At 44.1% G+C, this 16,209-nt stretch overlaps 1 protein-coding gene across 3 annotated transcripts in view; it reads right to left on the bottom strand.

Annotated features, from left to right (window-relative positions):
- Positions 1-2,527: 2,527 nt before the first annotated feature.
- The window catches only part of LOC147012653 (uncharacterized), a 31,110-nt gene continuing 17,428 nt past the window's right edge, over positions 2,528-16,209 (bottom strand). For 2 of the 3 annotated variants that reach the window (XM_085853695.1, XM_085853698.1), the window contains exons 13-23: positions 15,362-15,564; positions 14,757-14,871; positions 14,496-14,665; positions 12,984-13,081; positions 12,330-12,454; positions 12,173-12,214; positions 11,863-12,052; positions 5,002-5,134; positions 4,486-4,576; positions 2,978-3,070; positions 2,528-2,870 (exon numbers count right to left, since the gene is read on the bottom strand). In XM_085853695.1, coding sequence (XP_085709821.1) covers positions 2,734-2,870; positions 2,978-3,070; positions 4,486-4,576; positions 5,002-5,134; positions 11,863-12,052; positions 12,173-12,214; positions 12,330-12,454; positions 12,984-13,081; positions 14,496-14,665; positions 14,757-14,871; positions 15,362-15,564 — 1,397 coding nt within the window. In that variant the 3' untranslated portion in view covers positions 2,528-2,733. The remainder of the gene's footprint in view (positions 2,871-2,977; positions 3,071-4,485; positions 4,577-5,001; positions 5,135-11,862; positions 12,053-12,172; positions 12,215-12,329; positions 12,455-12,983; positions 13,082-14,495; positions 14,666-14,756; positions 14,872-15,361; positions 15,565-16,209) is intronic. The other variant, XM_085853697.1, reaches the window with a different exon arrangement.

Raw genomic sequence — 16,209 nt, 5'->3', positions numbered from 1 at the left:
GTACAAGATTGAGATGGGGCCAAAAATGTCTGAAAAAATTGTGAATGGATTGTGACAAACAGCAACGGATTAGATTTTGCTTCTCGTACAAATGCAGATCCAGTCCATCAGTGGTCTACAAAATTTAAACCCTTTCACCTGGCTGCAGGTTGCACTCCAGTGCTATTATACTTTGTGTACCAATTGTAGTGTCAGTCAAATATATCTTTACCTGCAACATGTCACAGGAGAACAAAATCTCTACCTGATTGTTGCTGGTGTTTGATTTTTGAAATGTGCAACTATTGCACAACACCCATCTTTGTCCTCGTGGCTTAATGGTGAGAGTGGTGGGCTTTGGATCCTCAGGTCCAGAGTTCAAATCCCTCAGCTGTTGAATTAATAACAGGTGGGGTTAACTCAACCTGCCATCCTTCCGAGGTCAGCAAAATGAGTGCCAGCATGCTAGTGTAGTGGCGACACGTCCAGGATTGTACCCAATAGCCAAGGAGACTGCTCCCAATCCCAAAACGGGAGGTTAACTCGAGGGGGAGCACTCGGTAGAGTGCAAAACCTCCGCCGCCAATACTGCTGGGTCACTCAAATGAACCTGATATCCTATTCATTGTAGGTCAAAACGGATCAGACTCTACTGAACCATGATCGAATAAACTAAACTAGATCGATGCGCATGTAGAAATGCCAAAAAAAGAAAATCGGAATTTTTTTTTCTCGAACCTATTTTCTTTGGGGGGGGGGGGGGGTTTGGGAAATCACTTAAAACATGTAGAAATGCAAAAAAAATTCAAATATTTTTCACAAATAATCGAAATTTTTTTGAACAAGTTGCAAAATTGGTTTTTTCCCCTCTAACAAATTTTTTTTGGTTGGAAATCACTAAAAACATGTAGAAATGCAAAAACAAAAATTCAAATATTTTTTCAAAATGGCAGCCATATTGGACTTTGGACCAAGTCCAAAATCTATTGGCATGATCCTTGGACCAAACCTAATCCCCCCCACCAAGTTTCGTCGAAATCCGTCGAGGAGTTTTTCCGTAATACTGTTCACAAACAAACAAACACAGACGGTTAAAACAGTAACCTCCGTCCATCTTCGATGGCGGAGATTAAAAATAGATCGATAAAATAACCGTTCGGCAATTTTTGAGTGGCACCATATTGGAGTTAAACAATCCGTGATTGATGAATCAGCTTATTCTGGTACAACCATGGACGACAACATTGATGGTGTCAAATTGATATTTTAATGGGGAATTGAATGTTTCCCAATTGGCCCATTAGATTTTTCTAGTGTGGTCATTCGTGTTGCATATTGCTTCTTTTGTAAATTCCTCCCCTTGCCCTTTTAAAAATACACAGTTCATATAAACCTGAGGGTCTGTTAGTTGTGGTTCTCACAAGGTGATCAAGACAAGGGCAAATTAAATGTACAAGCAGATACACTCAAACCGATACACTACTTTTCCTGGCTCCCTGCCTGCACCACTCCCCCAAGCCAGTGTCAATCTCAATGGAGACCTCAAAAATGTCACTGGGGAAAAGACTGGTTCATCAACATCAATCAAAAGACAACCCATCTGCCATCCCTGTCCAGGACAACACCCCCCTTTTCTCACAATCTGGTTATGGACCAAACACCATGACCTAGAACTCAATGGCATCTGTCTTAGTGGTCTGGACATCACTTACCTTGATTGGGATAAGTATATTTTGGACATTACTAAGAGTCTTGCAGAGACTGGCTGCTTGTATCGGGCTTGCCGATACCTTCCCTCCTGAGGCCTCGCTGTACCTGTACAAGACCACCATACACAGTCATGGAATGCTGGAGTCGTATCAACGAGGGAACTCGTATTTTGTCCATTCTTGAAACAATTAAATGACGAGCCATAAACCCAATAGACCAGGATCTGCCACCTGTTTGATGTGCAGAGTCTTCGACAGGTACAATAAAGGAAGATGCTCAAAGGCCCCCTCACTGCTTTTTCCTCTACTTTCATGAGCTCAACACACTTGGCAGTTTCTGTACACCCCCACAGTGGGAGATTCTAAAATTGGTCAATCAAGTCAAAATACGACCTGCTTCAGGAAGCAGTTCAAGGTTTGTACAAATAACAAGTGGGGGCTACTGGTTCATCCTCTGAGCACCATTGGTTACAAGGCTTACTCAAGATAATTGACTGAGGGTGGAGGAGTTTGGCCCATTTCTGGTGATGAACTTGCAGACTCTTCATGAAGGACCTGCGGGACCAACTAAATGCTAGCAGATGGGTTTCCAAGTTTTACGTCCATCCGAGGGACGATGCATCTGCCCTGCCAGCAAGTTGTAGCGAGGTTGCGATTTGAATCCGGGCGAGAGCTCAGAGATGCTCATACATACATCTTGGCCATCCTGCAAAGCCCAGAGGTCGAAACATGAATTACATGACATTTAAATGTCAAGTATATGTAGTGAGAGATGCTAACAGGAGTTCAAGCTCAGCCAATTCAGTAATTAACTGAATAAATTTCCTTGAAAGCTTACGTGAAAACAATCTCCAATACTTTATTGCAGGGGCTTAAGCCCAAAGTTTCAAACATTAAAGCAATTTCAGATTCGACAAAGCATTCTGCCAAAACATGCATTACAAAATGAAACAGTTAATCTGTTTGTGGTTAAACCAAGCCAGTGTAAAGTTTAGACCAAGGCTTAAATCATGCCAAGGATCAAAGTGTAAAACAAGCTTGCAAATCAAGTTAAGACCACAGCAGCTGTAGCCGACTTGAACAGGTAAATCATTGTGGAAATCAAAGCAGCAAGGGCCAATCCCGCAAGACCCACCACGACCAACTCTTTCCACACTTCCTTCGTCTTTGACATCTTCTTTGCTGCCAGACAAATGGAAGCAAATTACATATTATGCACAACACCGAGCATATTCAGGATGCAACAGACTTCAGCCCAAATACTGTACATCTCAAGGAGAAATCCATACCAGGTGTGACTAAAGGGTTATCAGGTGAAGGAAGCAACAGAACTCCCCCAGAAGAAACACTACCATGGAGAAGGCCCTCCCGTGTGCTTCGCACTGCGAAAACAAAAATGTGAGGTTCATGCAATGCCAAAAATGACCTTTTGAGGACAGTCGCTTCTCCATCACAAGTAAAATTGATCATCAACACTTCAAGACAAAATGGCCAATCAATATTGCTTCTCCCAATGAATCACTTGACATTCTGCTTCAATAGTTGGGTGAAGACCAGAATGGCTGCCCTTCATTGAATTTTTTTTTTAAAAAGAAGAAAGTCAGGGATAGCTCCCAAACATTAGACAGGTATACCACCCACTTTCCAAACTTGGCTAATGTCTCAGGTTCCCTTCCTTAACGGGCTGTCAGATTCCCGACTTGGAATTGATGGAATTGTAATTCTCCCATACATCACCGGAGCTAGCTTTCAAACAAATCTTCTTGGTCTTCTTGGCAGGAGGACCATCCAGCCGTCAGGCTAGAATAATATGCCTCCACACCATTGAAACTGCTCATCCACCTGGAGAGTTTATGCAGAAAAGCCCCAAGCAAACACCAATTGGCTGACAATTCCCAATTTTATGCCCTCAGCATCTTGGAGATTTTTAAGCCGAGCCTCAGCATTAAGTAATCTCTGAACATAACTTTCCAAGCTGAGAAGCCAGTTCCATTCCATCCATTGGAACCATACTCTGCACAGAGCGTCGGTGCTGCCGAAGCAGCTTCCTTGGCTATTGGGCACGATCCTGGACGGGGTCGCCACTCCGACACAGGACACTCGAATGACTCGATCATCCTCAGCTAAGCTGGTACTCATTTTGCAGACCTCGGAAGGATGGCAGGCCGAGTCAACCCCCTCGCGAAGTAATTCAGCGGGCAACGAGGCTTGAACTCAGGACCCTTGGATCCCAAGCCACCACCTGAACCACTGAGCAAACACCAGACTTATGAGAAGCCAGTTACCACTTCCTTATTCTTCTCAGAACAAAGTTCATCCTCTGCCATCCTAAACTTGTTCACCCAAAGTGTAACAGAATATTGCTACCTTGAGCAGCTCCTGGAGCTGTTGGAAGGGAAACCAATATCCTCTGAAGCAATCAGCATCTGCTTCACTGCAGGAAAATTGGTGAACTTGGTCTTTTTAAGACCCATCTAAAGTTATAGTCACAGAAAAACTCAGATCATGAATCTCCAAAGCAAAACTTTCTGCCATTTCTCCAGATCGCTTTGATGCAATGACCGAAACGATGTGCCGTTTGCTCATGTGTCCGTCAGTTCGACCGTTGACCCCTCATCCCCCATTCTGCTCTTCCATGAGCCTCGATACCAGTATTCAAAAAAAGGTACCTTGGCTCACCCCAACACAAACACTGCTGCAAGGAACATTGAGCAATCAAATAAAGGCTAATGTACAATTCTGTCAAAAAAACCCCCCAAATGCACCCCAGTTAGAACAAGCGTTTGTATCACTTCACCTGCACGCTGCTTTTGAGGAATGCAGTCAAGGTTGCAGAGCATGTCAATGTTGCTTGTGTCACACAGGATGACGCTGCAGTGAAAGAATAGCTGAGAAGGGTGGGGGCAGGGGTTAAAGCTTAAAGCCAAGAAAAACTGACATTACTGACAAAAATCTATAAGACATCTCAAACCACGGAGGTAAACGCACAGTGGTCCAATAAAAATAAAAAAAGTACATGCTGGAACTTCAAGTTTGATCACAGACATCAGGATCTCACCCTGGAACCAAAACTTATGGAATGAGCTAATCTTGGACTTACTTGGAGAAACCGTTGGCTCACACTGTTGGAGATCAGTCTGCTCCGAGTGGTACCAACTATTTAAAATGGAAAAGTTTTTACGTCTTTGGGGAAAACCAAACGCTGCCTTGCAAAAAAAAAACTTCAACCCACAACCACAAATAAAATACCAGGTCAATGCATCGCTGCCCGGGTGCACCACAAGTATAATCAAATAATAATAAATCGAAATACCTGCACCTGAGATTCACCACGATCAGGTCCACCAAAGATGAAGGTCTTTACTTCAAAGCGTTTGGCATTGGAGCTTTCAGGCCCGATCACATGGTGGAAAATGGTTCGATGGCTGTCCAAGGCGTTCGGACAACTAGGTGCGGGCGGGGGAGGAGGGGATCAAATGCACTTTGTGGTGAGAAATTCCACTTCGACTGCATTCAAACTTAAATTTTACAATCGCCTTTCACTTCAATCGCTCCGACATACATGCTTCGTCCTTCGGCAGCACTATTTTTGTGCAGCACAATGAAAGCCACCTCGAGGTTGTATTTTAAACCATCAACCTCATAAAAAATACATTTACTAAAGGGGAAATGGTACACAATTGCTCACTGCTCAGATGCACTCAATTTGTCAACAATGATTAGTCGTGTGACGTACGCTCGTGTTGAAAAACCTTGTGGGACTCGTACAAGGCTCGTCACAAATGAGTCTTTGGAACTTGCGACCAACTGGACGTCCCAATGATCGAGCATTTGACAGCAGAAATAGCCAATCAGCATTGCCCTTTTGGCCATACAATTAACCACAACAATAAGTTGAAAATCAGAGCAATTTTTTAAGTACACACACCAGATGACAAATCCAGGCATGCCAAAGTACCCCACCCAAGAACATACAGCCTATCATCAATGTCCCCAAATAATACTTCAGATACAAAGTCGAGTCTCTTGGAAGAGCTGGAACAGTAGAAAAGGAAATGGGCAGCAGAGGCACAATCACCACCATTATTATAAAGACAGATGATAAATGATTGGTTGAGAATTAATGAAAGTAATGGATGGGGGAAGGAGGACCACCCAAGGAAGTGATGCCTGGTGTTGGCTTAATGGTTAGTGTGGTGGGCTTTGGGTCCTAGGGTCCAGAGTTAAAATCCCGCTCAGCTGTTGAATTAATACCAGGTGGGGTTAACTCAGCCTGTCATCCTTCCGAGGTCGGCAAAATGAGTGCCAGCATGCTGGTATACTGTGTCGGAGTGGCAACCCATCCAGGATTGTGCCCAATAGTCAAGGAGACTACTTAAGCAGCACCAACGCTCTGCACAGAGTATGGTCCCAATCTCAAGGAAATGAACAGCTCTCTTGAAGCCCTGAATTGAAGAACAAGTTTGAGCAGACCAAAGAAGTTTGTTCCACAGGCAGAAAGACAAACGGATGAGTGGAGTTGAACAGAGAGTCTGGACTTACTTTCAGGAGAAGAGCGTTCGCCCTTCACAAAAACCTGGGGAGGAGGGAAACCATGGATAGAGCAGGTTGTTTGAGACCAGAAAGGAAGGAGGCCGTCGAAGAAAGAGGCCACTGACCTGTGCTGTGGGAGTGCAACACAAAAGGCCCAAAGATTCAGCTCGATTGTGCAGCATTACAAAAATTTATTTACTTTGCACTAATGGGGCATCACATTTTAAACAAGAGCTCAAGTGAGCAGAATATACACCTGAACAAGAAGGTATATACAGAATTGTTCTACTAAATGGAAACCAGCATCCTGGTTGCCATTGCAACCACTTTAGATGACGAACGTAAGTCTCCACAGTCTGTACCTATGTTCCAAATTTGAAACGTGAAAGTTGAAAACTTTGGGAGTTAGAGTGCTGACAGACAGACGGATGGAAAACGCCATCCTGGTTGCCATGGCAACCACTTTAGATGACGAACGTAGGTCACGACACACCATCTCCACAATCTGTACCTATGTACCAAATATGAAACGTGAAAGTTGAAAACTTTGGGAGTTAGAGTGTGGACAGATGACCGGTATCACGTAATACGCCCTGAGATTATATATATAATATATATATATATATATATATATATACATACATATACATATATATATACATATACTGAACAAAAATATAAACGCACCAACCTAAATATCTAAGTCAAGATTGCCATTATGGGAAAATGGTCAAACCGATGATATGTTTGAGCAATGGTTCCTTTGTTTTGCTCAAGACAGATGTTCCCATTGAAATTGACCACTCTGAGTGTGTGGACTCACACGTTGAGTAATCCTTCCCATGAGCACCATGGGACTTGACAGAGTGATGGTCAGTGAGCGTGACCAGGACACAAACACTCCGTATAGCTTGCCCTATAAAAGGCCTCCCCAAAATGTGGACTGGTGCCAAATGTCAACATGCCACAGATGTCACAAATCTTGAGGGAGCGCGCCATTGGCATGCTGAATGCTGGGACGTCAGTACGGGCCGTTGCAGCACACTTCAATGTCCACCACTCCACCATTAGCCGCCTGAGAACGCGCCTCAGAGAGACTGGAAGCACCGTGAACCGCCCACATGCCCGGCGACCACGTGTGACCACCGCCGGTCAGGATCGTCACACGAGGCTGCAACATCTCCGGGATCGACTCCGACCGGCCACGAGGACTGCCGATGAGACTGTCGGGCTGCATAACAGGCGCAGGCGATAATCTGGTGATGTGCATGCGCCGGAGATGCACCGCTCTGCGCGACGCCAACGGTGGACACACCCGCTACTGACTGTGTGAACTCTGACAGTGACACCTCGGTTGTGTCGGCTGTTGTAGCGCAAAGACTGTCGCCAGAATTCTCAAGGAGCTCTTTGAAATTTAATGCTCAATTGTCATGGATTCGATAACCAAATTGTTGTGAAGATTTAGTATTAATGAATTCGAGGTAAAATAGTAACAATCGCTTGGTGCGTTTATATTTTTGTTCAGTGTATGTATATATATATATATATATATATATATATATATATATATATATATATATATATATATATATATATATATATATATATATATATTTTTTTTTTTGCCAACAAACATTCATCTCCAAACCATTCATCCCAAATTCAAAATTGTTCCACCATTCATTAAATCTGAAACAAATAAATTAATTAGAAAAACACTGCAAACCCACACATGAAACCAAGAAAATTCAGAATCCTGAACATTACTACAATCATTTCAGGAGGTGGAGTAGTGGGTTAAAAATAAACACCCTTCCTTCGCAACATCCAACATGTGCATGGCCTTGAATGGAAGGACAAGGAAAGGACAGAAGTGTTTGGAATGATTGTGCAAAGACCAAAGTGTCTGGTGGAATGGAAATGGCTGAGAGCCAAAGATCGATTTCAGGTCGTGGTGGACAAAGACATTCCCAAAAACGTTCAGAGATTCAATCTCACAGATCTTTAAACCATAATAAAGCAAAAATGACCTTTAAAAACAGGAAGGATATTCAAAACAGTCAACGTAATGGTCAGGAAAATAAATAAAAAAGTTGTCCAAGCGTCTCACGTCACACACGCGACACACGTGACAAATTTCAACTTTTATCTGCAATGTGAAACATTCTTACCACCAGTTGGGGACGTTGATCGAGATTAGAATTAAAATACACATCGGTGGTACGTCAGTCGTGAATGTGTGCCGTTATTAAACTTGACTACACAAGTCGAATGCAGAACCAAGATCCTGGAGCTTTGAGGAAACAATCCGATGATGGCAAACAAGTTGTTTGGAATGACATTACAATCACACAAGCTTAAAGGATTGCAACACCACTGTGGTCCATTCCCATATGTTGGGGAGAAAGAAAAGGGGAAGGAAGGAAGGAAGGAAGGAAGGAAGGAAGGAAAAAAGTAATTAAAAAAAAAAAAAAAAACTCCGATGCCAGAAGCAACCCACTTCCCTGCTCTTTGGGTCCTCAAAGGGTGGAGGAGCTACGTGAGCAAACAACCATCCATATCTGGCACCATCTGAGCTCAGTGTATGAACATCGGTATCGCTGCACTCTGAGGTTGAGACCAGATGGTGGTGAGATCATGGTGGGTGATTACACCCACTAATGGTCTGGTCACTGATCGCTTCCATGCCCAAAGGGTTACTGTAGATGTCTCCAATGATAATTGAGGTGAGACTGAGGATTCAAGACTCCTTGGGCATCATTGTCTTGGTCTCTGTATATACTCTGAGGCAAGTGATCTCACTGAAGGAGCCAATCTATGCCACACTCTAGTGGCTGATCGGTGCCCCAGGAGAGATACAATTTTCGGCTTGGGGGATTTCAATGCCACGACAGGGCTGGTTACAAGACACGTGTTGGTCCCCATGGGTGTGGAACTGAACCAGAATAGCACCAAGTTCCTTGACATTGCAAGATGTCATGGATTTAGGATGGCTGGTTCACGGTTTCAGCGCCCACAGGCTCATCGCTGGACTTGGTATTCCAACGCTGGTGGTGCGGCAAAGGCGATTTACCATGTGCTGATCGATTGTCACTGGAAGATGATCTAGAACTGCAGGGTCTACTGGAGTGCTCAGTTCCTCAATACTGACCACACCTCTGAATCTGAATGCCTCAATACCGATCAAGGATGAGAGGATAGCTGCAGAGTTTGTGAACAGGTCGCGTGGGGATGTCTGGGTGTTTCTGGGGATCCTGAAGAGTTGTGGAGTACCTAAAAGACAACCAGCCTTGATGTTGCTGGTGGATGTCTTGGAACTCACCGTCAGGCAAGGAACAACAATCTTCCAAGGGACACTGGACAGCATTGACCAGTTTCACAAGGCTAGGCTTAATGGCAGAGCTGAGGCAGAGCTGAGGCTTAAAGCTGGATGTGTGCGAGGAATCTATGAGGGCTGGAGCATCATATGTGGTCATGAACCTCATCCCGCAAAGAGAAATTAGTGCATTGCATACTTCTAAGCCCGTGCCTCAGTGCATCGGTACTGAAGGTTGACAAGGAGGCCTATGTGCGAGGAACCTGGGGGGGGGGGAGGAGCGCATCACCTGTGGTCAAGTGATACTAGTCTTGCTTACAGGAGAATTTGTGCATTGTGTTCATCCAAGCCTGTCCCTCCGTGAACTGCAGTAAGAGCAGAGGGTGGTCGTCTCGACAGAAGAGTGAAGGCCCGCTGGGCTGGTTACTTTGAGCGGCTGTACCAGGCTGATCCACCAGCTGTTGATTGGATGTAAATATTCCCATTGCTCACCCTCCAATTGGTGTAAATACGCCCATTGCTCAGCATCTAATCAACTGAACCACCTTCGTTTGTGGAAACGGGCTGCGGTGAACCGGTTGAAATGGGATAAAGCTCCTGGTTTTGTGGCATCCATGCCGAACTTCAAGCCTGGTGGAAATGCTGCAGTTCTGTGTTCTGCCGAGAACACAGGCATCGTCCCAACTGACTGGAAGAGGGGCCTTGTCTCTCTGGAAAGGGAAGAGTGATCACCAGGACTGCAACAACTGAGGGGCGACGCTGCTCTCAAGCCGGGCAAGGTCTTTGCTCGGATAATTATTGATTGGGTTCACCACCATCTGCTTGAGAGTGCCAAGAGCAGTCAGGCTTTACACCAAAGAGGTCAACGATTGACTGGACCCTTGCCCTTCGGGTCCTCACCAGACAAAAGTTTCAGCTTCTTGCAGCTTATGTTTCTCTGCAAAGCATTTAATTCAGTGAATTGCCATGCCCTCTGGAGGATTCTTGGTCTTCATGATGCCTCCAAAACTGATCAATCTGATGTCTGAAGGAGACTCTGGTACTGTGAGTGCTGTGAGATGTGGTGGTACCATCAGTCTTATTTTCAATTGCTGGAGTCTGTCAGGGGTGTGTACTGGCCCTACCTTTTCAGTGCTTGTTTGGACTGGATTCTGGGGAGGATGTCGGAGAGATCAAGCTGCAGTGCATTGTTTGGGAATGTCAAGATCTCTGACCTTGATTTCACAGATGAGGCAGTCATCGTGGTGAGACTCTCGATATCCTTTTGGGGGCCCTCGAGGTGCTGAATGAGGAGTCGGAGCCGCTGGGATTACGCGTTTCCTGGGTCAAATCTAAGAGCCAGGCTTTCAATGACATCTTGGATGCTGCCATCTTGTCTGTTCGTGTTTATGATGAGGTTGAGGTGATATTCTTGTCTGCACGTTGTGAGTCAGATGTCGATAGACATCTTGGGAGTCATGGACACACTGGATCATGGGGTGTGGTGGTCGGTACCTGTGCGGGACGAAAGCCCAAATCCAAGCCCATGGTCCTTCCAGTCTTGCTCTTGGGACGAGAGACCTGGACTGACCAAGGATCCGAGACAGATTTAACTTCTTCAGTCCCAGATCTCAGGGAATCCTTGGCAATCACTGGTCAGACTGCATCTAATGAGCAATTGCTGAGAGACAGAGTTCATTACCTGAAAAGTACAAAAGCGTCGGCTGCTGGCGAATGGATATGCTGCTCATTTTCCTGATGCTGATCCTGCTCACTAGATTCTTAATGGAGCCTCATGGGTGGAAGAGTCAAACAGGCCACCCACGTGCCTCGTGGTTGCAGCAGGTCGAGCAGCATCTCAAGGAGATGGAGATGGTCCAGGCATCTGCCTGGGGGATGGCCAGACGGAGGTCTCTGGAATATCAGCAGAAAGTGGATGCAGACACTGGTCTGGCACATGTTCCCATACCTGACCTGAATCCCCTTCTGGTGAAGCTCCCAACATCCAGACTCACTGCTCATCTTCTCCCACTTGTGGAACAAACTTGGTCTCATTCTTTCTTTCAGGCCTACTGTTCACAATCATCTCACATCAGGCCCCTTCTCCCCATCAACACTCCCTATGCCAACGTCTTTCACATTTTCAGTTTTTCCTTCCATTTCTGAGACAGAGTTTGCGGCTGTATCCATCTTGTTCACCCGTATCCTTCCCCTGCTGTCGTTCTTCACCACATCCTGTCTGCCTGCGCTTTTTCTTCTGTTACCGTACTCGTCAATGAGCACCAACATTGTGTACGAAAACGCCTTTTACACCAAACGGATGCACAAGCAGCATCAACACCTCACCTTTTCGAAATGACAGGCCATTGTGGTATGCTGTCCCGATTCGGCCTTTCCGTTGCCCAGCAATTATGCAGGAAGAGTTCGATGTTTTTGTAATTCAACCCAAGGAGACGAACTTCAAAGAAGAGTGGATCCTGGAGGAATTTCACAACTGGGTACTCACTGGGCACGTAATACTCAGAGAAGTGCTCGTCTGCAGGAAAAACGGGAGAGCAAAATCGAGTTAAATCGCCACGTGATGAACTTCCGATTGCAATCAAAGTTTAACCTCCCGGTCAAAGAGCATTTGCTGGACTGCATTGAAGTGGTTTACCTTTTGCCATTCTAAATGTCAGGTCCATCTCATGTTGGTCAGCTGAAAGGAAAATAAATGGAGGGATTTTTTTTTTTTTTTTAATGTTTGCACCAAAATGAGTTTGCAAAACAATGCTAACCAAACTGCTACAAAAGTGTCAATGCCAAACACTCGCCTTGTCTGAAGACCATCTGGATTGGCAGCACTGGAGCGAACTCAAAGCGAGCCCTTTGGCCGGACCTTGCGCTGGCAATGAGGCTGAGGGTATCGTTGAGCCGGTAAGAGCAAGTCACCTTGAGTCTACATGAGCAAAACAAAGCGACTGCTAATAACACAACGATAAACTTTCAATTGTTGTAAAAGCTCAAAACCAGCCAAGAAACACCAATTGGTAATAAACCATCCCAGTGAACTTTTGCCAAGGAACATTTAGTTATTCACCCCTCACCTCTATAGTTTTAAATTATCCAAAAATACAATCGTACGATTTGCCATACTTGGCAGAATAGCAATGTTTCTGCCCATCAAGGTATGAGCAATCGCCCAGCTCGCATCAACGACACGAATAGCCAAACAATAATTGAAGTCGGAAGCATTGTTTTGGAAAATCAAAATATATATATTTTTTTTCCTGATCAATGAAAATTTATCAATAACTGCCAGACCTAAGTAAGCCAGAGCCATCAAAACCATTTTCTACATTTTATCTGAAATAGAACTTGCACTCGAGCCAGATCATGTCATCGTAACTATAAACCAATTGGTCGCCGATCACTGCACTCTGGCCTTGGCTCGTGGAACAGTTAACACCGACAGGTTCACGACTTACCTGTACACATTGTCCCTTGTGATGAAAGTGTGTCCAAACGATAAGGTCTCTCGTGGAACAGACACTTCGTTCTCATAGACGAGGAAATCATCATGAAGCTTCAAGGTCACAAGAAGGGGAAAAAAAACAAGGGGGTGGGAGGAGGAATGACATGACACTATCAAGCAAAGTGTTTTTGCCATTCATAAACAGGAGTTCCTTTCAGAGGAACCAAGGCAGGAAGAATTCAGCCAAACAAGAGTGCGCAATGGTTGTTAACCTATTGCCGTTTATCAGTGTTCCATCCTTTTTAAAACGCTAAGGATGAAGGAAGCAGCATGTACCATTGTGAAAGTCTTTGGAAGGGCTCGGCCGTGGGTCAGATTCAAACCCCCCAGACTCAGAGCATACACTAACCATTACAGAGTCTGGTAGCTCCAATTTCAATTTGATGCAACTGCAGAATCATCATTTTGCTCAATTATTTATCTATTAAAAGCACAAACACACAAGAGGTGAGTAACAATGCTGCGGTATGGATCCAAGGGAGGCGACAGAATGCTGCAGTCGGTTTACAATATCCACCCCCTCCTCCCCCACTCCAACCAAACATCAATAAAAAAAAGAATCCTGCTTGGGATGGCCATGGTCCAAAAAAAAAAAATTTTTTTCAGCAAAGGGGAATCTGAGACAGCAGGCAGCTTTCAGGAAACATTAAACCCAAAAGGCAAGCCATAGATTACATGCAACCACCACATGGCCACAACTCCAATAAAGAGAATTTAAAAGCATTGCTGTCCAAGCTCAGCATTCAAAATGTTTCCTTTGCTTCACCAAAGATCTTTCTCTGCAATACATTATTTGCAGAAAACAGAACTTGCAATAAAAACACCTGCCATTTTTACAGGTAGACATCAATGATCAATAAAACGCGTGCGATAAGCAAATAGGGGAAGCAAGAAAATGTAAAGAGGTCATCAAATTCAAAGCATTGTCCGACTCCTACGAGCATGTCACTGCACTATATGCTGGAAGCTTCCAGGTGTAATATTGCTCGATTTCACCAAAGCAGGTGCGAGGTTGTTACGCATTGCACTGCATCAACTCTGAACGCCAGGCTGTTTAAAGGCGGTCATGTTTTGAACGGGCGATGGGCAAGACCAGCTTCCGACTCGGCACCGAATCCAAACAAACTGCTGCATGGTAAGATGCAAAGTCATGTGGCTACAAAGGCCTGTGAATTTATAGTACTGTATTGCAAAGCCAGGAGTACAATGTCAATATATTTAAGCAACTTGCCAATTTGCATTGTGGGATGTGTACATGCAGGTTGGAAGAGTTCAATTACTTTTCATTACAGGTGTATGCATAATAGACAGGTGAAAGAACCTGGAATGAGGTTAAAGGAGCACAGTTTTACATTCTTTAAAAGGTGATGAGCAGTGCTTCAGTTTCCCAAAGATAAAGGGAATTGTTACACAAGGTCTTTGTGCACCCCTCCCAATTCACTTCATCAAGAACAATATTTCTTACCTTGCGCAAAGTTCCACAGGTGTCGACACCAAACTCAAAGTATGCTCCATTCGGGCCAACTTTTTGGGGTCCACAGGAGGAGTCGTGCAAAGCCAATTTGGACATATCCACAGGAGGTTTGATGTCCACCCGCGGAGCAGTGAAAGCCACAGTGCCATTGGGAAAACAGCCTGGAATATGTTTCACGATCAAATCGAGAGCTCGTACACATCAGCATGACAGGATGAAGTGCAACAGTCACATTCAAAAAAAAAAACTTACTTATTTGAGCCGCCGGAGCCCGACAGGTGACGGTGAAGTTGGTTTTGGTTTCGAGTGTCACATTGTCCTTCAGCAGCAGGGTGAAGCTGTACCTCACGTGTGATGGGTCCGTTTCCTACCAAGTAAAAAGTTTGATGTTCCATCAGCTCTATGTCCACACGACTCACTCAAACATGCCAAATAGTGTGCACATCTTTAAAAAAAAAAAAAAAAAAAAAAAAAAAAAAAAAAAAAAACTAAATTGTGTACAACTTCCACTGGTACACAATCACGTACATAGAGTGCTTCACATTGAAAATCTTCAGTCTCTCCCATACTCCCTCCCTGAGCTGATAATTATGGACAACCATCCACCCCACAAAGTGACATGCACAACATTGTGAGTTGGTCCATTTAGCCTCACCATCGCTCATGATGCAAATCTCCAATTCAAATCTACACAGTCCATCATAGTTCACACTCAAGTACAGTCCCATTTTTTCCCCTGTATAAAATTTGTGCACAAGCTCCCCCAATGGATGAGAAATTCTTGAAATTCACCCCCCCCCCAATAAGATACAACTTTAGAACTTTGACAGAGTCAAGTTGGAAGTTTCAGCACAAACCTCATACAGCAATCCCTCGGCACCGTGTGGCACAACGAGCGATAGGTGTGTGCCATTACGGTGAAGGTTATACCCAAGCCTCCGAAGGTTACTTGGTCCGAGCCAAGTTCCACCCTCAAACAGTAACCAATGAGGGCCCAGGAGACTGGAGCTTATGACGAGCTTGAGGCCTTCTTCAGTACATGTTCCCATGTATGATGGCTCTGTTTTGCATTTGAAAAAAAAAAAAGGAATGAAAATTTATTGCATTCACTAACTAAAGTTCAAAGTGGGTTCCAATAATTGCAAGAGAAACCAAACTTGAAAATGAAACAAATGCTCAGAGCAAATTGGTGCTCAAGGTCTTTCACAAAGAAATATCAAAGAAGAAGAAATTAGTCTCATTTAAAACAACCAAATGTCAAACAATCTGCACATGAAACCCGACAGATGCGACAGTTTGGATAATGTGATGAATGATGGAAGCATGAAACTTGGAAGGCTTGTAGAGCATTCTGAAAGGAAATCTTTCAGCTGAAGGGGCCATCACCATTCACCACAAAAAAAAAAACAAAACAAAACAAAAAAACACAAACAGAAGCCATTTTCAAACATGGCCACCAACTACATTTATTGCAAGCTCATGGTAGTACCGTGTCAAGTTAAATCAATTGGTCTATTCGAGCACAAAATGGCTTAAAATGTTTGAACAGACAGAAAGATAATTAATCAATTAGTGACGTAGCATCTAGAAAGTTAATCAATTGGCAATAAAATTAACCTTCTAAAAATAAAAAAATATTATAAATAAAAAAAAACAAACAAAATTCACTGGACGATACTCTCCCTTTCAGAAATATTTTGGTCTC

Source organism: Eptatretus burgeri, chromosome 14 (genome assembly GCF_056783735.1).
Source record: "Eptatretus burgeri isolate ZD-2024b chromosome 14, Ebu_testis_v1, whole genome shotgun sequence".
NCBI lineage: Eukaryota > Metazoa > Chordata > Myxini > Myxiniformes > Myxinidae > Eptatretus > Eptatretus burgeri.
The sequence above is the reverse complement of the archived record's forward strand: the minus strand, read 5'-3'. Positions and strand labels throughout refer to the sequence as shown.